Consider the following 23,945-nt stretch of genomic DNA (forward strand, 5'->3'; position numbering starts at 1 on the left):
AGCTATTTACAAACAGTGTCCAGAACTATTCCCTCTATTGCTGCTCTTTCACCTTTTATAGAAATTAGTCTTTAAAAGGTAACCCAGTAGGAGTTTCTTGTTACATTACTCAAACTCCTATTGTTGCGACAGAAAATGGAGCATACTATTAAATCAAAAATACAATGCAAGTATTTTGTTGCTGGCTAATTGATGGGGAGCAGGGAGAGACCTACTATTTTTAAATTAATACAGGTGCTGGGTTTAGGTATTTAAATTTGAAGGTCTGGAGATGCCATTCCTTCTCATTCACACATAGAAATAAACATGAGCAGGAAATTTCCCCAGGCAATTCATGCACCTCACTTACAAACATCAGGCCAATCTCCACAACCCCCAACTCCATTATCTGCCTGATAAGGACATGAATGCAAAACACCACAAGATGCTAAAGAGCTGCAGTGGCTTTATACTCACTAGGTAGATCCAGAATGATCAACATCATACAGATTTCTCTAAGATGGCTCAGGGGCAACTGTAATTGTCTGTATGCAAAAGTTAAATCACAAGCTGTAAGGTCCCCCTGTGAATACATCAATTCCTGGTTGTTTTAATTCACTTTTAGTAACTATTCCAAAATAACTTCAAGCATAGACTAGCCATTAGTTTCCAAATCACAACCAAACCAGGTATTTTTAATTCATCGCTATTACTTTCAGAACAGTGTATATGTGGAGAAATCTGTGGCACTGCCGTGAAGAAAATAAATCCAGAGCAACCAAGGTCTGACAAAAGGAAACCCATCACCTGATGGTGAGTAAAGGGCTGTACTACCCAGCCACTCTTGCAAATGGTAAAATAATAAAGAAATACAAAAAAGATGGGAATTCACCAAAATTATATCCATTATCTCCCTAAAATGCTCAGACAGCTCAGTATTTCATAAACTTGGTCCTCTTTTTCACCTGAATTCAAATGTTCATGTTTAACACCATGAACAGTTAACTACTGTACTCAGTTCACAATAGAGTAAGCAGGAATAACTGGCATCTAAACAATGTGTAAGATTTATGTAAACAAATACTACAGATATTAAAACTAAACTGTTCCTAATGTATTACATAAACTCAGTTTCTAAACAGAAACTATTGTCAGTACCCAAGAATAGGGTTATTTATCTTAGTCCTTGGTGCAGCTTTCAGACTTTGGAGTGATCACACTCCTGTAAACTAATGGTTTACACACTAGTTTATTGTGTGTTTTGTACATTACAGAACTGTATGTTGAAAACAATACCAAAATTTTACTTCAATAATTCACATTTAGCTTTTCCTTAAACCGTGAAAAATGTTACCTGTCTTAAAATAACAAAAAAGGAAATTAAGAAGATTCTTGTGGCTGTTCTCAACATCACAAGTTCCTATCTATTCTTCCTTTTCTCCCCTCCCTACCTTCTTCAGCAAACAAAACAACCACAGGGCATGTCTCAAATCACAGAATGACAGAATGTATGAGGTTGGAGAGAGACCTCTGGAGGTCAACTAGTCCAGCCTCCAACTGCTCAAGCAGGGCCACCTAGAGTCAGTTGCCCCCGATGATGAGTATCTCCAAGGATGGAGATTCCACAACCTCTGTGGGCAACCTGTGGCCAACCCTTACCATACAATGTGTCATCTTGTGTTAAGTTAGAGCCTCCTGTATTTCAGTTTGTGCCCATTGCCTCTTGTCCTTTCCACAGGCATCACTGAGAAGAATCTGGCTGTCGTTTCTTCATTCCCCACCCTCCATCAGGTATTCCCACACATTGATCAGATTTCCCCTGGGCCTTCTCTTCTTTAGAGCCTTCACTTTAACATTTTTTCCTCCAAACTGCAGTTTATTTGTCCTCAGAAAAGGACCAATTGCAAAGAACCTAAGCAATTAAGCACCTGAGTGTACATGCACAAAATAATTTCAGATTTTAACAAAAAATGTGGCTGGGCAGTCGTAGGCAAAGAAAAATATTTGTATGTAGTTCACAAAAATGAAATGAAGAGACATCATTAATTACTGCACAAATACGTACATGAAAGCCTCTAAATGCTAGATCTTGACTTAAAAGTATGAGCATGTGATATTATGTGGGAAGCTACGTTTCTGGGAAAGATAACAGCTGATCTGGAGCAAGGCACTTACTTTCCTCACATCTGTAAATAGCTCTGGCCACCCTTCCACTAGTTTCCAGATAAATCTGGATGAGTCCCCTTTCTTTCTTTTCTCAACTTTCTTGACATTTGCATCACTTCAGTAACCGATGAAAATGAGTTTTCTAATAGTTGAGGGTATTTTTATTTGTTTATTTTTAGAAAAGGTGAACAAAACATGCAAGAGAAAAACTTCATTCCTCACAATGGATCCCTTTCAATTTAGGGCATCTGTCCTAACTGTGCCATTTATCATTCTTAAATGAAAACAAGACAAGGAGAAACTATAGCTATATAACTCCATCAAAAGTAATACTGCTTAGCCCATCTAGCTAAAAAGGAAAATCTCACCACTGCCTGCTAGTACAGAGGCTGAAACTTCTTAAAAAGAGCCACCTCCTGCTGAGCCCTTCTTTGAAGCTCATGAGAATCTGTAACACACAAGAATCATTTCTCATCCCTTCCTAATGTCAGTTACCACAATTTATCCCATGCCCGGTAATATTTAATTGAAGAGCACCTCCTGGCATTTCATTTTCAAGTCAGAAATCTAAAAATCACAGAAATCATTATCTCAGTGAAGGACAAATGCCTTCATTTGGGAAAAAATGTTGACTGTGTCCAACACAGCAAATTCAGATGCACTAAACCAGGATTTTCTAAGTAATTTCAAAGCTACAACTTATGGAGTCATTGTGAACGATTAATAACGAACATATAAATCAATATATATAAAGTCGCTCCCATAGTCCTCATAATAAAATGCTACATTTTATCTAGTTTTTTAAAATGTAATAGTCCTGCAGATGTAAATGGGAAATATATCCCATAAGATGCAATAAGTACACACAGTAAGAAGCAGGACTCTACACACAAGTTTTGCAAATGCACAGTGGGTAACATTTCTGATGACAGTAGAGCAATTAAACTACTCAGTCTTAATTATAGCAATATGAAAGATTATCAAAATAGTGGCAATATATCAATTACATTTGCCTGTTACTTTCATGCATTTACAGAACTATACACATAGATAGTTAAGTACATGAGATTTCAGAAGAGGGAAAGGGGATGCATTTCTAAAGAAAAAAACACCCCAAAACCCGACAAAAAAAACCCAAAAGACATACCACAGGCATTGGCAAGGGGCAGAAGAAGATCCTAGCTTTTAGAAACTTCTCAAGTTGTCAGAATTTCTTTAATTTGCTTCTTTCTGGATGGAATTTGAAAGATTTAAAGGTTTGGGGATGGATGTTGTTTCAGGCTTGTTTTTCAAGACAGCTAGTACAGCACTGGATAGAATTAATCTCAGTTTAGTATCTGACCTGAGCTAAATTACAGATTCCACAGTCTCCAGAGAGGCTCTCCAGAACATGATTCATTCTACTTTCCTTAAATATCTATCTTAGGGGGTGATTAATATCTCTCTAGAGGTGCCCAGATTCCTCCCATAAAGAAGATGCCTAACTTTAAGAGAGCTAACATTCAGTGAGATGAATTCTACTCACCGTGTACCATGATTACTGGACATCTTGTATCTGGAAAAGTTAGCATAGGAGCTCTAAGGAAAGAATCAGACAGAAAATACTAGTTTTTTAGTGGTTTCTGTTAGTTGGTTGGTTTTGGGGTTTTTTTGGTCTGCAATTTGGACCTCCAAGTACATGGAGATTATAAGGTCCAAACTCCTATGCAAAACTCTTCTATATAAGTCGTGCTCACTAATGTACTTAATCAGGTGTATAATTTAAAGAACAGAAATCCCATCCATTTCAATAGAGCTATCTAGGAAGACAGCTCAGAATTATGAATACAAGTAAGTACACTATTGAATTGAAGCCTTGAAGAGAAGAGGCTTTAAACGATAAAGGTATCATACTAGTTTTTAAAATTACCAAAGGAATTACGTATTTACCTACATGCCATCCCACATCAATTTCATAGATGGTATGGAAGCCCCCTTCTAGTGTGAGAGCAGGAGCAGTTCAGAGCAAACCTCTTTTTTTGGACACATTAGCCAAGGTTTTTTAACATTGGTTGCCAAAGCACATCTTTTACAAAGCTTCAGAAAGACAGATGAGATCAAAGGACAAGATTAAACAAAAAGAATATCCTTAAAAGCAAAATTTAGATAATGTGACTGAGGGATGGTCTAGTGATGGAGATGACAATACAATTCAAGAATAATTAAATTCCTCCAATGGAGGAACTGCCATCATTCATTTTGGATTAAATGAAACTAGAATATAAATTTCCTGCTATATGACTGCTTCACAATGAGACAGTCCACAGTAGTTACCGGACTTCGATTTCACACTCTTCATACCCTGTAACACCTTTCATGTGTAGACAAACCAAAAGGCACTTTGGCAAAGCAACATAGGAAATCCAGCACATCTCTTGTCCAGGCTTTTTCTGCTGCATGGGTGGAGAGGAACTCAGTCTCCAGGTACAGTAAAACAACAGTTGAAAGTAGAATTGCTATGAAACATTTTTTGCTATTACACTTCACAAAAGTAAATCCTAAATGACAAACTCTGAGATTTATACATATATGTTTAAGTATGTACACACATCCAAAAAATTCATATATACACATGAACATATGTGTGTACACATATAATTTATGTATACATGTGTATAAATAGGTAGACCCACTTAAGTACAAAATAGCAGAACCAAAAAGACAGTGATCTGTTCTTGCTTCTTTGTGACATATAAGGAAGGTCTAAAAGCATGTTGTTTTCTTTATTCCTACAAGTACTACAAATTTCAAGTCTGGTCTATCTTCTCTTTGCTGGAAGACTTCTTGGGACTTATAAGGCCATAGCTAAAAGTGCTTCTTACTCTCTGATTGAAGGTTGAAGTCTAGAACTACAGATGGAAGTCACTCCCAATCACTTCTCTGCTGTTTCAATTAATTATATGTTGGCAAAAGCTAAGTTTTAAACAGTCCAAAAAAAAAGTTGACTTCAATTTATCTTTCAAGTGACAATAGAGAATTCCCGAAAAAAACCAACGTGACATAAACAATAGAAAATACTTCAGTATGAACAAAATGTCAATTTAAACCTCCTTCATGCTACCTAAGAAGCAATAGAGAATGAAATTCTGTACACATACGTGATTACAAAACCACTTATTTGATTCACTGATGCCATAGAATTTAAGCTGTATTATCCACCAAGTTGACCAGTTTGAAGGCACAATGGTTATCATTTCACCCACACTCCATTCTATTTACAGTGAAAAACAAACAAAAAAGATCTCTTCAGAAAAAAAAGGAGATAAACATAGATACACCCCTGAGAAGTGAAATTTTACAACAAAAACATTTGTTTGGAAACACTGTTCTTTGTAAACTCCCATTATCTGAACTTGTGTTCTCCTATAACTAGAATAATAACATTTAATATTCAATTACAATGAAATATATTCCTTATAGATAAAAAAAGTTTAAAAGTTCCAAGAACAATAAATGAACCCAAACATAATTGAAAGAAATGAGGTCTCACACAGAATCATACCAAAGTTGACATCTTTCAGTGTGGAAGAAAAGTAAATCAATCTAAAGTTCTCTGACAACGCCTAGATTTCTAAAGGAAAAAAAAATGGAATGGTATAATCCAGTTGGAAATCCCATAGTGCCATCTGTGAGGAAGAAAAAATTAAAAAGCCAACTGTGCATGTCCTTCTTTGGATCTGGAATTCCCCAAAGAGTCAGCAAAATTTAAAAATTTGAAGAAACAGGTCTTTCAATAAAATCAGATAAATGTTCTGTAGCTGTTTCATGACATGGTCTCTAAAGTATTGGCACCAGCACAAAGAGATCAAAGCAGTCATTCAGGAGTCAGAGAGATTGTCAGATTTTTAATGATTCATAGCAGTCCTCTAGTAGCAGTTTGGTTATTTACTGCATGAATGAAGTGTTCTTTGCAACTGATCTTCAGTACAATAATGTACTTCTGCCAGACAAAGTATTTTTCTTCTTAGTCCAGTAGGCAATAAATGCCATCAATACAAGGATAATAGAGCCAATATCAAATGACAGGCTATATTTCATGGTCCATATTCATCAACAATGGCCAAAAAGGCAAAATTCTAAACTTAAGCTGTACATAGTGACATATTCTAGTGGTGCTATTCAAAGAAAAAAAAAAGTGAAAAGCTTCATCCAAGAAAGTGCAAAAGGAAGAAACTTTCAGAAATTGTCCACCAACACATTTTCCTTCTCCAGAGGCTAAGCAGTGCTAAAGAGAGAGCGCAATAGTACTTTGAGCTACCATCTCTTCAAAAAACAAAACAAAACAAAACAAACCCAAACAAAACAAATCCAACACTGAGGTTTGGTGATTAAAAAATCACCAGATCAACATTGCCTGTTTCAAACCCATTACATTTTCATTGCTGTTTTAGTGAACAATGATGCTTGTTTTCACTCTTGATAGTAAATTTGATGCCAGTGTAAGGGACAGTTGCTAACACATTACCCTAAATTCTACTTTTCGTGGTACTCTGCACAATAATCAGATGTATCACAAATCAAGTCTTGACCACGTCAGAAATTTGAAAAACTATGCTGGAGTTATCTACACATTACCAGCTACAACATTAAGTACCTGGCTCAAACTTTTTATATTGATACCAAGAAACAGATGGCAATTTTCTCTTTTGCTTCTGCTCTAAGTTCAGGAGGTTCAGGTTCTTGCATTTATCTGTTGTGTCACTTAGGCTGGACTGTAAAACATCACTACATCTATTTCAGGTGGAGGAAGGGAAAAAAATGTATCAGATACAGATCACTGCCAAACAACTGAAGAGGACAAAGTGCCTTTTTGATCTGTTCCTATACAAGCTTAAACAGCTTTAAAACCAAATAACTAATTATAGGCCAGATCACAGCATCTTATGCTGCAGGCCAAACTAGAATGCTACAATATCTGTGTATGTATATACAAATACATCTGTATACATTTATATATACACACACAAACACATAAGAAGGAAGCACCCATATTTTCCTTACTGCTCAATATTGAATGTTTGCTTTCACCTGGATATTAACATAGTTTACTGTGTGTAACACCCTTTGAAGGGACATTTAAGAAGACATTCATTTGCTTTTCATTAAAGCCAAACATATGGCTGGTATTTAAAAACATGCAGTGTTACCAATTAACACAGAGTAAAATAATTCTTAGGTACAATATCAACTCTTCAAGAAATATAATACATTTTAATGTATTTTACCCATTTGTATAGATAATTAATAGTTTCCACTATTTCACAGCAGATTTATATTCTTCTTTAAAAAAGTCAGCACAAATTTACAGGAAACAACTCTGTCAAATGAGTTCCACAGCAGCATATGTAGGGAGTCACTGGGTGAAACTTTTTTTTATGAACACATTAGGAAAGCTGGCATTCAGTTCTAGCACAACTCTGTTATCGATCTGCGAACAGAAGGACACATCGAGTAAAGAAAGATCTTTACAAGACTCCAGCAATTTTCTTAAAGATGCGGGGCTCACCATCCTTGTCCCTGTTCAAAAACAAAACAGAATTGTAAAGTTACTAAGAATAGTGTTTTAAAGCTGTTAGTACTGTGACATGAAAAAAATGCTACTATATCACAACTTTTATCTAGATTATTTCAGTTAGTTATCAAATTAAGAGCTTCTCAGAGACTGTGCAGAACTTTTACCTTTAAAAAGCCAACAGTATTTTCTTAACTCCTTAAGGAACCATCATTTTCTGTTGGGGGCAACTTTACAATTTCAAGGGGAATCTTTAACTACAGAAGCCAGGTACCCAAAGTCACAAAACCTCCCAGTGACCAGATGCTGGGCTTTAGCAGCAAGCAACACGGAACTCTACACTCATGACTCTCCTGTCAACTGCACTGACCAGCACAGCAGATGAGCTATTGGGAGCTACTCCAATTCCAAACACATCAGCAAGACTCCCAGGGCTCTGGAGTGAGTGTGGGTGTTACACACATGCAGAGGCAATTGTTCAAGAGATTATTGATCACACCTATATGTACACTAAATAAAAACACTATTTAATCATGCCAAAGACAAGACCATAGTGAATGAACTTTTAAGTGTCACACAGGGTCAGATCAAGCATGGGATTCAGTCAGAAACCAAATAAATGGACATTTATAAGCACGTATCCACACACTCATTATAGCTGATGGAAATCCAGTCAGTGGTCCACGGTGCTTAGCACAGGATGCAGCTGACTGGGCATTGGGGTATCAGTCAGTATCCAGTGCTCTTTGGGGTTCCTTACACCATACAGGACCCCATACAGAGCTGGCAGACAGTACACTGGACCCAGAAGAGGAGATTCATGCCTTACAGGAATGGCTGAAAGCCAGGCACATTACTCTAGGCAAGTAAAGTGAGTCTGGATGTCTATAGTGGGCTAAATAACCCATCAAGCTCTCCTGCCAAAAAGAGTTTATATATCCAACGCTACTGCTGAAACCTGCTGGTAGACACTTCAACTTACACAGCTCCATCTTGAGCTAACTGCATCTCAGAAAGCCATCTAGTCCAGGATCTTGTCTAGGGCCAGGGCCAATAATGTTCCCCACCTGCCCCCATCCAAAAAAAAAAAATGGAAAAAAGAAAAGCAAAAGCAGATTTTTAAAGTAGCTTTTCATTGGTTAATCTTCTCAATTGCTAAAAATTATCATTTTAGGGTTTTCTAAAGCTATCTTTCATGAATTCTACTACTTTTCTGAATTTCTTCATCCTTACAGCCCCTTCACAACTTTCACAGTTTAACTAGATAATGTTAAACAAACAAGCAAAAACCCCAGTCTATTAATTGCAATAATTAAGGGGCAATGAAAGAAGCAGTGAGAGATCATTCTCAGTTCGCTATTTCTATATGACTCATAATCCCATGGACATCTGTTCCCTCAAGGCTGTCTGTTTTCCAGACTCTCTTGCATCTCAAAATGACTCCTGTTGTGTTGTTTCTGCCCTAATTTAGTGCTTCCAAAACTGGCTGACCAGAATTGTACAGTGCACTGAGCGCAAAGTTAGCAAATTTATAATAAGGTCTTAGTGTGTTTTCTCTGTTTCTTGCCTAAGAAACCCTAATCTTCTCTATGCCCATTAGAATCACGTTGGGCAATGAGCTGATGTTATCCATAGGATGTGTTTCCAACAAAACAGTAGCTAATATAAGCCCCGTCCCCCATATGCTCAGTTTAATACTATTTTGCCTCACGCAACCACTTCGCACTTGATTGAATGGTTTTTCTCCTGTTTTATCACCTGTTTAATAAGAATCACAAGATCATTCCGCCATTTTTTCAGTGTTAAGTTCTTCAGTTTAAGCTTTTTCTACCCTGAATACCTGTGTGTTGCCCTCTGGCATTATTCACCCCTTTGCCTGGTTTACTTATAAGCAGATCAGTGCAGACCCTTGGTGACCACAGTAGTGATATAACTTCACTGCGAAAAGAGACGATACCTTCTTGTCCTCTGCTGTCTCTGAAACACTCATAATCCAGAAGAAGACAGCTAAGTTAAAAAAGCAGCACAACCTTGGCTAAAGCTTTTGAAAATTCAATACTCTATGGACTGGAGCAGTGCTCAGGTTCACCAAGAACTCCAAGGAATTCTGAGAGACTGGAGAGGCAGAACTATCCTTGCAGGGATGCAGCTCTGCTTCAAAATATGGTAATGGCCTTCTCATGTCTACTGACTGACTTTCTTATGGTTGCAACTGCTTTACACAGAGCAAAAGATAATACCACTGTTTTGTAGCTCCTAAACTGCACCCTTTGCAGAAAGTTGGGCCATATTTGTAACCCTGCATTACTCTAGCACTGAGGCTGATTTAAGTGACAGATCACACACCAGAAATAAGATTTCCACAGCCCTGTATTTGAGCTCATTTAGACTCCTGCATAAATACCATTTAGTCCTAACAATTTATTATTGTTCAATGTATTGATTTGTTCAAAAGCTTTCTATATTGGCATTCCAATTTAAGGCAGCTTTCCAGGCTAATCTCTTGGAAAGAATGGCACTGACGTAGCAGCTTTCTTGACCACCCCCCCCGCCATGAACACTAACAGACAGACAACAGTTCTCCTCCAGTAGCCTTGTATCTGAGCAATCCTTCACATCCAGACTATCTACCAACCTCAGTAATTCACCTGTAAACTTCTACCATGGCTGAAATACAGTTTTAACATTCACCTTTAGCCAATGGTTCCATAATATTTTATACTGCCTTATCTCAGATTTTGTTTCGCTTTCTAGAGTTCATCTTCCTATTTCCTCTGAACAGGATTCTTTTCCAGAAAGACGTCAAATGGTTTCAGTAGTCTCCAGTACTCTTCTGCATAAGCAAGGAAGTATCTAAATGTGCTCTTCAGTTATTCTGTGTCAGGCTCAGATTGGTTGCTTTGAGACATTATTGAACATCACCCAAAGACAGTCTTTGCTATTGTGCCCCAAATTTTACCTCATCTACACAGACAAAGGTTGCCATTATCATTGTGATTTTTAACTCCCTTATCATATGATCCCTGTCATCACAACTGTCTGGTGGTTGATGAAACAGCTCCTATGGCTTTACCCAGAAATTCTGTAATATGTTTTATTTATTCACTTCACTTGATCATAAACTTTACCACAGTATCACTGTTATACCATAAGGACCTGCTCTACCATTCCAAATGTGACTCTAGGAACAACACATTATGCTACTTATCTTTTTCCCACCAAGCCTTAAAATTGCTACTACATCAGCACCTTCATCTAAAACCAGTCTCATTTATGCATCACAGCTTTTATGTTTCAAGATCCAAACGTGTGTTTCTACAAAATGCTAGATCTAGATGCCTAGCCATAGAATTTTTTGTGTAGGATGTTCTTCATTCCTTCCTACCTGAACTTCGACAGTTCTCCTACCATTTCATCTAAGACTAAGATTTCTGATAGATTTGCAACTAAGTAGGTCATCCTAAATTGCATGTTTTACTGTACCTGTTCGGTTTTTTTTTCCTTCTCAAAATTTTATGTTAGGAAATACCTTTATCTAAAAGCAATCCATGGGGCTTGGTTATTCACACCTCAGGATAAGTAATCATCTGTAATCTTACTTTTATTTATACAACGTACAGTTAGTCATGCATGTATCTTAAAAGCCCATTCAAAAGCATTTCAGAATTTTAATATAGCACATTTTCCCTTGCTTTTGAAAGACTAACAATGTATCCTGCTAGTTGCCCATGTAGTGCATTTCTTCTAGAGTTTGGAGACTTTTGGACCTTTGTTATTTACTATTACTTCTCCTGCATGGACTAATCAGCCATTTCTCAGAATACAAACATAACCAATATATTAAAATCTGCTATTTACTTCTGCTGTTCAGTTAATTCTCAGAAAAAAATTTTCTGGCATCACTTTTGTAAAAGGCACTTCTAAACAATTTAATTTATATGTACCATATATCCGAGTCTTCAAATTCTAGAGCTGTTCAGGAGAGTTGTGCACTATAAAAACTGCCAGAGCCCCAGTTTCTAGGGCAAGGGATACTACTACACACCACATAATATTTAAGAGTAGAGACCTTGAAAATAGCTAGCACTCTTCCCTCAAACGTTCTTACTTTTCTTCCTTCCTCCCCCAGACCAACCAGACTAGCGTTTTAGTCTTTACATTTTTTCCAATCTATTCCACACAACTCAAATTCAAAATTTTAACATGCTACACATTTTCATGTTTGAATTGACTAACTACGTGTTGATGTTCTCAAGATAAAGCTGAAAACTTTGACAGCTGGCAAGGGGGCAGTTGGGTTTTCTGTTGCTCAGGAAGGTGTGGGAGGTGTCGGCATGTAGATAGGAATACATGAATTTTTGCGGTAACAAGGGTGTCTATTTTTCATTACCTTTTTGGTGCAGGACAGAAGCAGTTGGAACTTTTGGGGAGCGAGATTAATATGACTTACTCTTCACCCTTGACAGCAGCTGGGAACTCCACAGAAACAGAAATAAACAGCTGATGCTATGTGCAAGAAAAGCTTTCAGCACTGTCAGTTCAGGTTGATTCGTCACATTCTCAACACTATATCACAGTTTGAAGACTAGTTTTTAACTACAGGTCTGGATGTGTCCACTTAACTTTTGACAGCACCAGCTGATGTACTGCATCACTACAAGACTGCCAGATGATCACAGCTGGATCATCCTACCACAAGGTGGAAATATGCCATGTCAGTCAGTGGAAAAGATGTGGGCCAACAGGGAAATGATACTTATAAGCAGGCAGCTCAGTTTGTAACAACAGGTGAAAGAAAGCTCAGAACTAAAACTTCAAGAGAAGCACATCCTCATGTACTGAGTGACACACTTACATCACACTTCCTCTTCCAAACTTGTAATACAGCAGATACGGACCCAATCCATGATGTGTTTTTTTAAACAGTTTACTTTATGAAGTATGTTTTACACAGCACAAACATAGCCAGACATCCATGTTGTGAAATGAGTGTTTTAAGGTGTCTCAAATCATAATGCAGCCTTGGGGGAGGGCAGGGGATGCACCACCACAATCCAACAATGCTTTACAAGAGCCATAAGTTTATGGAGCTCTTGAAAAACAGCAGTTTTCACCTTCTACAGAGTCCTCTGACTCTGTAACAAGGAAATTGCCAAACAATTATGGTAAAGGACAGATGGGTAGCAAGCTGCAGGACCTATCACCTTAAAACAGCATCCAAGCTATAATAACATGCGTTTTGCATCACTTACAGCTCAACAAGATTTCTTTCAGAGGCTTAGACTCCTCCAGCTCTTAAGCTATTGTGATGATAAATAATCTATAACTGAAACAAGAAGTTTTCCCTAGCCAGTTTATAAGTTCTAGCAACTGCAGAGACACTAGTATAGTATATTCAACGCTGGTGACTACAGCGCAGAGTAAGACATTCTGACCTCTACTTAGGTAAGTGCCTATATACAGCAAAAAAAAATCTTGCTTTTATGCAGCTTTGTTGAAGCAAAAGAAGTTGCCTTACAGCACACAGTGCTAACCTAGACACAATACTTCTACACCCTCCACAATGCATGTACAAGCCAGACATTTCTGTACTTGGAAGATGACAAAGGATATAATGAGAACATCTTTCATTCGTTCACATCACAGGGAAGACCCACTGTTCAAGGTTACTCTTGCAAAGCTGAGTGTTGACCTCCAGCCTCTAACAGCTTCAGACCTGTTGTCACACTTCTTCTAAAGGACAAAAACATATTACACATTTATGCAGCTTAAAGTAACAGGATGGCCCTACATCAGATGCCAAAAGTTAGAGCACATACAGAGATTTATGACTTTCTTAGTACTCCTGCACAGTAAGAGACTAGCTCTTTAGTTCAGACAACAGAGACTTCTGCACTTACATGAGTTACCTGGCAACTCTACCTCCAGATGACCCAACATTGTTCCACTTGACAGCTCTTTCTTTTAACCATAGATTGTAGTGCTTACTATATTCAGACAAAGAAATTAACACAGTTTTCTTGCTGTTGCCAAAAAAGTGGGGTAAGTCCTTCACATCCTTCACATATATCGTATCACCTTGTACTGACCGGTTTACAGCAGAAGACAACCTTCTTTTCACTCTACTAAGTATTTCTCTGTAGGAAGAAAGTGAGGTCTGGTAGGTGAATACTACGGTTTTTGGTAACATCTTGCAGATAATTCAACTGCATATCCCCTACAGAGCATTTATCTGAACCCAACATGCAACCTCACTGAGAAAGTTTGATTACAAATCCACTTGACTCAGGAACATTGGTATGCACCTGGGCAACAGAACAAGCTCCTTTTCCCCATTCACATATCATTTTTCAACACCCCCCCCAAACATCAATAAGACGTTAAACAATTAAAACGTGAATTCAAATGCTAAAGAAGTGTGGCAACAAGCCTTCACTGCTGGCAGAGAGACAACAGAACTGGCAGACTATCCACAGGCTTAACACAGCCAAACTCTTCATTGGGGAGCCCCAGATGCAGTGAAGAGGTCTGACCACTTCATGGGCAGACACAATGCCATTGCAACAGAAATACATGGAAGTTGGTGGTCAGGAGCACATACATGTTTATGAAAGACTTAATTCACTATGCCATTAGGAAATTTTGTATGTCTGAATAGGGAAATGTGCCCTTGGTAATCTAGCTACAAAACAGATTCTCTTAAAGATACACAAAACACAGCACCTCCTGTGGACATATACATCAGGTCTCCACAATTTGTACTATGTGAAGTTAAGTTTTTAATCTGTTCATCCTCCTTTCCCATACTGGTCAGAAGACCATTTTGTCAGTCAAAGATGAATAACCTCTATTTCACAATAGAAGAGTGTACTACCTGTACTGGAGTGACAATCTGAAGCCGTATGTTAAATATTTTATAATGATAAATGCTGATAGCTTTCAACTTGCTTGGAACATTATTTGAGTTGAGGGCTCTCAGCTTTTTGCAGTGTCTCTCTCAACCTAAATGTAATATTTTCATTAAAATTATTAAATATTAAAAATATACAATGCAGCTAGGGTTTTTTCCCTTTCATTTAAGTTTTCTTTTTACAACTAACCCAGTGAAAATAGGCTGTCAAAGCATAAAGAAATTACTCTCACATTGATGCCACAAACTACCCTGCTGTCCTACATTATTACAAAGACAAAATCTTATATTCCACCATATAAAGAATAAATTCAGTACCCCACAAAACTACACTTCTCAAAGTCCTTACTCAAGAATCCAACGTATATTTACTTGAGATTTCTAAAAATATTTTTAACTGTGGAAGCTGCAGAGGATTAAAAATTTCAGATTTGCTATACTTTTTGCCCCTCACCACTTCCTTCCCACCTTTCTAGAAAGTCCGTGTAAAGTTTTGCTGGTAAGTACCTTTTCATCTTTAATAACTCAAATTCCCTTCCTGATAAAAGCAACAAAGAAAGTCAGTATTGCATAGTGTATCTGTACTGCACAAAAGCAAAATCTGTTTATTGATCACAGACTCATACTATAAATATACTTTGTCATAGAAAGAAAATTATAAATAAAAGCAGAAAAAGGATAAGAAATTGGTTCTTCTAACAGTCAAAGAGAACGATTTCAGTTAAACAAAGCTATGGTCATCAAACTAAAAGTTATTGGAAAAAATCCTGCACTTAAATCTCAGTTTAAGCAATTCATACTAAGCAGTCAAAGTACATAGCTGGTATAAACCCACTGGATTCTGAGTCAGAAACCTACTGCAGTGAGGAAAACTTCCTCTTTTCTTTTCATATGCCAAACCATAATTTTAAGAAACAATTATTTTAAGGTCTCCTTTTTAACCACAAGGTTTTTGAGACACAGCCAAATAAATACCAATATTCCCGTATTTTCTTACCCAATATATCCAGCTGCCGTAAATGTGTACAGTTAGCAGCAAGCTCCTCGATGTCTGTGTCACACACAGACCTGTTGGCCGTAAGGAAGAGCTTTTGCAAGTTTGGGAGTTTACGTGCAAGGTTCGTGAAGCAGCCTGTGCTGCTCTGTAACGTAGGGCACCAACCAAGATCAAGTTCTTCCAAAAGCTGGCAGCCTGAAGCCAATTCTGCGATTCCACTTTCAGTTATGTTTTTACATCTCCACAAATCCAGACTACGAAGCTTTTTGCATTTTGCTCCCATCATGCTTGCTATAAGGTCATAATCTTCAATCTGCAAGGAAAGCAAACACTTTGTCATGTGTACCATCTTTCCAGACATATATGCATGTTTCAAGATTTGCTTCCTAACACCTACAGATTTGTCTTAAGCATGTAATTTCTAAAGAGCTCTGAAAATTGTTCACTGTAGAGTACAATGAGGTCTACTTTTACAAAAGACAAAAATAAAACTAATTTCCTATAAATTCCAGACATAAGTGTTTCTAAATTCACTTAGTTTCAGACATAAATATTTTTGAATTCACTTAAAACTAAAGATCAAAATGCACCAAAAAGTTTATTTTCTTTTAAAAGTACTTTTTTCAGAGTTGTTTTTCCTGTAAAAGATTATTACAGCTATTTTTATGACCACAGGTACTGCAACCATAAGCACTTGCAGACTGAGGAACATGCTTATTTTCCAATTTAGGTTGATCAGTTGCTGCATCTCTGTCTTATTAATTACTTTGGGCAAGCCAAAGGGACTTTTACAAGGGCATGCACTCAGGACAAGGGGTAATGGTTTGACATGGTTTGAAGCTGGCTCCCTGCCAAGTCTCCAAACCTTACCACAAGAAGTCGTCCCTCCCCCCCAAACCTCAGGGAGAAGAGGGAGAAAAAAAACAACCAAGAAAACCGAAACGAGAGAGAGACAGCTAAAGCAATACATATAAATATATTTACACTTACATTACAGTTATATACAATTGAAATATATATATATTTTCACAAGGGAAAGGGAAGGGGAAAGGGAAAAGGAAGAAAACCAAAATAAAATATATATATATCCTGATTAGTAGCCCAATATCTAGCAACTAAAAGAATTGGCAAAAAAACCTATCTTACTACTCTCCTTGGGACAACGGAGAGTCACGCTGGAACGACCGCCGGCAACCTCCGCCTCCCAAGGTTGACAAGGCCTTACCAGGCCTCGCTCCCCAACACAGCAGACTCAACAGCAGGGAACCTGCACCTCCAAGTCGCCGGAAGGAAAGAGAGCGAAGGCCTTCCCTCCTTTCTTCGTATAGCCCGGCTTACATAAAAATCGTAGGGAATACTGGGTAAATCTGGGCACTTCCTTGGCTTCAAACTGGTCACCAAGGAAGGCCTAGACCAAACTACCACATGGTTTTAAACTGAAAGAGCGTAGATTCAGGTAACAAAGAAATCCTTTACTGTGAGAGTGGTGAGGCACTGGAACAGGTTGCCCAGAGAAGTAGTGGATACTCCATCCTTGGAAGTGTCCAAGGTCAGGTTGGATGGGACTTTGAGCAACCAAGTCTAGTGGAAGGTGTCCCTGCCCATGGCAGGGGGGTTGGAAACAGCTGAACTTTAAGATCCCTTCCAACCCAAACTATTCTGTGATTCTTGAACTATGAGGAAGCTCGACTAAGTTGCCCCAATCAGCAATTTGCTACCACCAGGGATAGCAGCAAGCCAGAATCCCTCTACACACAGCTCAGATGTGCACATGCAATACAGCTCAAATGAGTGCCCTGCAGGAATTGCTGCTGTCCCTGTATTCACTTTCTTCAAACCAATGAATGTGCCCAGCAAGTCTACAACTCAAATGGCTTTTGCCAAAAGATATTGCTCTTGTGGTTGTTACTGCACGGTCAGACACAAGAATTAAGCTGCTAGGAATGATGATCTGAGCTGAATAAAAGTAAGTAATTATTATTAACTTTGGATTATTAGCCTTGGAAAGAAAAAGCAATTATGCATATAAAGAATGTCCAAAAACTGTCAAAAAACGCCTGAAGAACTATGAAAAAGCCTACAAGATATGCTTTAGGCCCACTAAACTGGTATGTAACCCCTACGTATATGACCAAGCTGCATTTATGTTGGACTTTCCAAGCGAGTAGAGTCTAATATCAGCCTAGCATTTAACACACTGTTGTGAAACAACCCCAGACTGAGTTCCAAAGCGAGCGAGTGTATGCACACATACACCCCAAGAAGCTCTAGTACTCACCATGACACAGCTGCCCAGGCTGAGGTGCTGCAGCTCCGAGCAGAAGTTCAAAATACTGAGCAGGGCTGTTTGCTGCCAGGGGGAACACATCCGAAGGAAATATGGAAAGTGAAACAAAGAGGTCAATTAGACATTAAAGGTTGCCACTGCGTTTCCTGAAATACAGCTCAAAATTCTGTTACAGAGGGAACAAATGCCACTTAATGAGTCCCTGGGTACTTTACCCATTGGTTGGCTTAAAGTAAAGGTAATCATTACAAACCTTTATGCAAATCACTTTGGATGGGGGGTTGCATTGCCCTGAAGATACCCACGTACCACTGACCTATCTGCTCATTTCCCATAGCAAAGCTGCAGAAGAAGTGTGGCAAGATCAAATAACAGGCAAGGCCAGCCTGAAAACACAAGAGAGCTGGCGACACACCAGAAGAAGAGCAGAGGCTCTGACATTCGCTGATCAGCTGCAGCCTGATGGAACTGCCAATAGAGCTGCACAGCATCAGTTGGTGACTTTAATGTCAAAGAGTCTCCGTGCTGACAAGGATGCTGACAACCACGGAGCACCTGTCACTATTAGCATGGAGACTGAAACATGTAACATGTATTTTACAGCCCTGTTCCTGCCATTTAATGTGGTCATTCTTTTCAGAAAGCACTGCATGCTGCTCAGCCTGAAACTGGACTGAAACATCAGAGGCATCTTATAAAATGTACAGTACGTGGCCTGTCTCCTCCACAGCAAGTGAAACTTCATGGATTTTTATTTCTGTTTCTAAGATACAGAAAAGACCCTCCTGCATTGTCTGTAGTCATATTTTGTTTTCTTATTGGAAACATGCACAGTGCAAAAAAAGAACAGTCTAGGATTCACATCACAAATAGTTGTGCATCATACTTAAAACATCACTTTGTTAGGACTTTGTAATCTATATGAGCTGAAAACAGGGTTAAGCTTCACAACACAGTAACAATAAAAGTACGTGGATTTCTACAGGATATACAACAGTTTCTAGCGGATAAAAAGCCCAAGCAATACACAAGTGACAAATAATCTACTGCTATTAAGTGTAATTCCAAAAAGAACACTCATCAACAATATTCGTGCGCATGGATAATATAATTTATAGGTTTTTAAAATATAAATTTACTTATTTGCAGAAAGTTTACAGTTAAATGCTTTATGTAGTTTCCTCAGTTTGTTGCTTTCTAATGAAACTTGGCACAAACTCATCCTTTGTCCTATCACTGAGAAGTAACATGTGATTCCTTGCACAGAAAGACTGGCAGACACAGAACAGGGACACAGAACAGGGACACAGGGTATTCACAGATACCATTTCAGACATCTAATTTAGGTGTCTCCGGGGAGCAATTATAAACACTCAACACTTGACAGGTATGGAATCTCGATTCCAACTTGGCCTTCCAAGATTTGATTTCCTAAAGGCAGCCTAAAAGTAGATGCTAAGAGTAAGCCTTCCTCACATATATCTTGGTAGAAGTCTTACAAAGTCACTATTCACTTGCTTGCTTGCTTAACTTTCATTCATGTTTTTAAAGGAAAAGGTAGCTAGGGAATGGAACACAAGAGCATTGAAAAGTCACTATTAAAGACATTATTAAGAACATCTTAAAGCTCATAAATGTGTAAATATCCAATTCATTTTAAATTACACACTAACTAAGCAAATGTTTCATTTGGATCACTAAACATGAATAAACGACTAACTCAAAGAGAATGACACACAGTCTTTACTATTTAACTCAGTGAAAGCTACGAGCTTTAGAACCTACTCAGGTGCACAAATTAAAAGCAAAATCCCCAAATCCCTCTCTCCAAACCCTAAATATTGGAGATAAAAAAAGCAGTCTCTGACTGCACACACAGTTCTAAACAGGGTTTCTGCAAGTATTCAGATGACTCCACAGGAAAGCTGAGTACCTTGCTGCATTCCACCAAGCTTTTTAGTAATGGTTTCCAGACTGGAATTTACACACTGGCCTGAAAGGACAGGAACCAGCGATCTCTTTCTTTAATTGACACAAATAGTACAAAAGTGAACAGTCACTCTGAACAGCTTGTAGGGTGTGAGATCAATTCCATACTTCTTCAGAAAGGGTAAAATAGATAGGAAGACTAGTATTCATAGTTATCTTGATAGATAACTGAGCTCCTTATGTTAACTTCAAAAGGAATGTGATGCATCTCTCAGAGTACCTTTTTCGTCCCTCTCTATTTAAGACAGTCCTTCCTGTACTGACGTGCACTGAGCCCACATTTTCAAAGGTCTTTTCACAACCTGTAACACCTAAAGTATTATTTTAAACTATTATTTAAAAAACCCAAAAAACTTTAAAAAACGCACTAGAAATCTGGGTAATAGAAAGGAGCTTGGTAGAATATCATGTCATACCATCACAAATCATGCCAAGTCAAGCCCAAGAGTAAACAACTACATACTCAACATTAATTATACTGGCTATATTAATTCCTCTTCTGGGGTGCATACATGCCCACACACAGCAAACCAGACTTCTTTCAGATGCAGTGCCTGTTCTTCTGTAACTGAGGTGGGCTTTGCATATGTCATGTAAGAAGAAAAAAACCTTTGTGCATGCCTAGCTGTGCCTCAGTCAACTGAGAATCCAGGTGGCAAAAGACAAGAAAATAGCAGGAGAGAATGGCAGCTCACAGAATCCATATGCACTACATATAGAAGGACTATCATTGTAATAACCTGTCTGTTTCAAGCCATCTGTCTGTACAATTCATCTCTCTGACTTGCAATACAACATGAGCCATAACACTCCTATTCAAGCAAAGGAAAAGAGCAAGGCAATCATCCCATCCTGAAGCTGTAGCACAGGCCAAACTTCAAATGTTAGAGTGCTTCACAAGAGGAGCTGAGGCCACCTAAATTCTGTATCAGCAAGCTTTAACCTGGAGTCTAATTTCACTTTCTCAGCCAAGCAGAGACAGTCAAATCAAAGACTATCCATCTAACAACATTCTTGAGCCTATCAGCCAAGACATGTATAGTTTGGAGATTTTTTGAGTTTTCTCTGAACCAAAAGTAAAGTTTAGCTTCGCACCTGCTCCCTTTTATAGAGATTGAGAAAAGAGTAGATGATTAACAATACACCAAAACAAAACAAAAAACCACTCCGTAAACAAACTTAAGATTTACTTTTTCTTCGTGGAGTCATGGCTTCAGTGGTCTACATTTCTTTTGCCATCCAAGCCAAAACAAAACCTACTAAAATACTTAATTTTTGTAAGATGGCAAGACAACAGGAAGAGTTCAAAGGGGGCAAATAAAATCGTCTGTCCTATCCTCCATTCCCAGGAAAGACGTTTTTAGATGAGGAAAACATACAGTGCAGAAGTTGCTTTCAGAGAGAAGACTGATGTTGAATTGATCAGAAGGATATGAATAGTGTTGCTAAACCCAACATTACAGAGCAGATTTCAGAAATATTTTAGGGCATCGTAGTTAGTCCTAAACCTCAGAAAAAGGGAAGACTGACTGCAGGTTCTCTGCAATCTTTATGAACAGGTCAGAAAAATGTGTGTCACAAAGGACAGAGTTGATCATGCCTTGGACAAGAGATGAGATTACTGTTTGAAATCCTAATTTACTCCACACAAGACAGGTGACAGGACTGCTCAAACATCAAAGCCCTCTACTCTGTAACACATGCCAGCCTGGAAGACAGTTACCTGTTGTGTATAGTTCAACTAAATAGCTGATACTGGACTAAACTGTATCTTACCTGTCTTTGTAAAGATCTTGGCCATCACACGTATGTTTTGACTTAGATGATGCAAAAGCATTGTTGGTTTGAACAGACAACCCATCAGCAGAGAAACCAAATACTGGTGCCAGAGAAATACATTTGGCGAGACGGAAGCTTACTTGGCTTTTTTCAGGATTTTTTACATTCATGATACAGCAAGAAGTGTAAATCATTTCTAATGTTAGTACGAAAGGAAAGCATCCAACAGATAGCCTGAGCTCAGTATCTGTTCAAACAGAAAACCCTTCTGTCTGGCAGATGTGACTCACCTGTGAAAGATGCACTTTGAATATTTGACTATTTACTCACTGCAGTTTCATTGTCGAGTACTCAGAGATTAAAAAAAAATAAAAAGGGTTTGAAAAATACAAATGATGCACTATAATATAACTGTCACGTAATGGCTGCACTATCATACAAGGCATGAAAACAAGTGTACCACAGTGTGACTCTGAAAGATTAAAGGAAAAGCTTAAGAAAAACAACAAAGTTTTACTTTGGGGTTGGGTTAGGGAAGAAATAGGCTGCACCTTTTAATAAACTTTCTTTCTATAGACAAATCTGAAAAGCTACTTTTAAATTTCTTACTTTTTTTCTGGAGACAAACAACAGGCTGTTTTTCCCCTTTCTCAGAACTGTGTATGACATAAGCTGGGAATTCTTCCAGCCCTTCAGTGAAACAAGAGCCTAAATCTTTTACAAGACTCTTATTCTTCTGTAATTTTTTCTTCAAATTTTTCATTGAAGTGAAAGCTTAGATAAAAGAATCTTAGGGTCTCATTAAAGACTGCTTCCTCCCTTCTTTAAGTCTGGTTTCCTTACACACCCCCCAATGTACAGTATCCTATATAGTACCATACATGTCAGAGCATCTCAGCCTTCTGTGTATCTATCCTGATACCACAGCTACAAAACCACCAGTTTACTATACAAATTTTATTGATGGAAAAAGTGTGGCAGTTGTCCTGGTCACACATTAGGAAAACAAAGCTCATGGGTTAAGTCCACAATTAGTGCCATCAGCACGAAGTCACAGAATCACAGAAGAGCCGAGTGTGGAAAAGAACTTCTGGAGACTGTTTATCCCAGATCACCTTGCTCCAGGTCAGCTGGTGTCTCCAACCTGACTGAAAAAAGCTGTCAACAGATGTAGGAGCCAATCCCTTTCATGACTTCTCAGCTGACGTCTGCAGAAGGGGATAACCCTCTAGCCTGCCCTTTATTACCACAATCAAAGCATATTTGAGTGATGCCTTCTGACACTAACGCAGACCATTTTCATTTATAGACTCAAAATAAATATGGCAGCAAAATCATTTTCCTATACAGTAAAAGCTGGCATTAGAATAGGAAGTCTATTCTCCCTCAAGCATCCATCAGCTATCACCCCAGAAGATATAATAACAAAAGGGAGAGAATTGGAATGTATTTGCTAAAAATAAGCTCCCCATCTCCCCCTAATGCACTTGGATTATTGAACTATTTTTGAGATGAAGAACTGGACAGTGATAAAACTTTTGCCTCCAAAACTTCATGACACAGGTTTAAAAACAGATTCAATATGAACACTACATCAGCATCAGGTAAGAGAAGAATGAGAGTATATGGAAATGAAGGTCGAATGAACTTTATTACTGAGTGCAGGTGTAGTCTTTCAAAAGTCAGAACACTTGCTTCCTCACAAACAGGTGCAGTGTAATTTGCAAGCTGGGATTCAGGATGTACAGGGGCACCTTTTTGTTCTCTACAGCTACTTGGCAGTGCCAGGGATACAGCAGGGACTGAGACACAGCAACATGACAATTACTGAATTAATTAAATGAAAGTAATAGTCTCTGTAGTTAATTCAATTACTGTATTTTGGTTTTGCTTCATTTGGTCAAATTATGTCCTCCCTTATGTCTGTAAATTTGTTTTACACCTTCATTCTTTCCCCTCACTCTTCACATTACAAGCTCAAATGACAGAATTCCATCCTATGAGCCCAACATGAAATCAGAAAGCATCATTGAGGTGCTTTATTGCACAATTATTTGTCACCAGCTCAACCTATGTCCAAAAATCCACATTCCAGCTAGAGGCTTTCACCTTTTTTCCCCACTATTTGCTCGCAATTCTTAATCCTAAAGATTTATACCCAAGCCAAAGGAATTTTGTCCAAACTGAAAATCCTCAGACAACAGCTCTCAAAAGTATAACATGACCCGTAACAGGTTATTTCTGAAAACTCTGTAGAACAATTTTATGGCAGCATTAACTCTGTTAC

At 38.2% G+C, this 23,945-nt stretch overlaps 1 protein-coding gene across 1 annotated transcript in view; it reads right to left on the reverse strand.

Moving 5' to 3' along the window:
• Nucleotides 1-750: 750 nt before the first annotated feature.
• The window catches only part of FBXL4 (F-box and leucine rich repeat protein 4), a 58,715-nt gene continuing 35,520 nt past the window's right edge, over nucleotides 751-23,945 (reverse strand). The window contains exons 7-9 of the mRNA XM_017818710.1: nucleotides 17,882-17,953; nucleotides 15,604-15,916; nucleotides 751-7,701 (exon numbers count right to left, since the gene is read on the reverse strand). Coding sequence (XP_017674199.1) covers nucleotides 7,538-7,701; nucleotides 15,604-15,916; nucleotides 17,882-17,953 — 549 coding nt within the window. The 3' untranslated portion in view covers nucleotides 751-7,537. The remainder of the gene's footprint in view (nucleotides 7,702-15,603; nucleotides 15,917-17,881; nucleotides 17,954-23,945) is intronic.

The sequence above is a fragment of the Lepidothrix coronata genome, unplaced genomic scaffold (genome assembly GCF_001604755.1).
Source record: "Lepidothrix coronata isolate B3197 unplaced genomic scaffold, Lepidothrix_coronata-1.0 Scaffold70, whole genome shotgun sequence".
NCBI classification, from domain to species: Eukaryota; Metazoa; Chordata; class Aves; order Passeriformes; family Pipridae; genus Lepidothrix; species Lepidothrix coronata.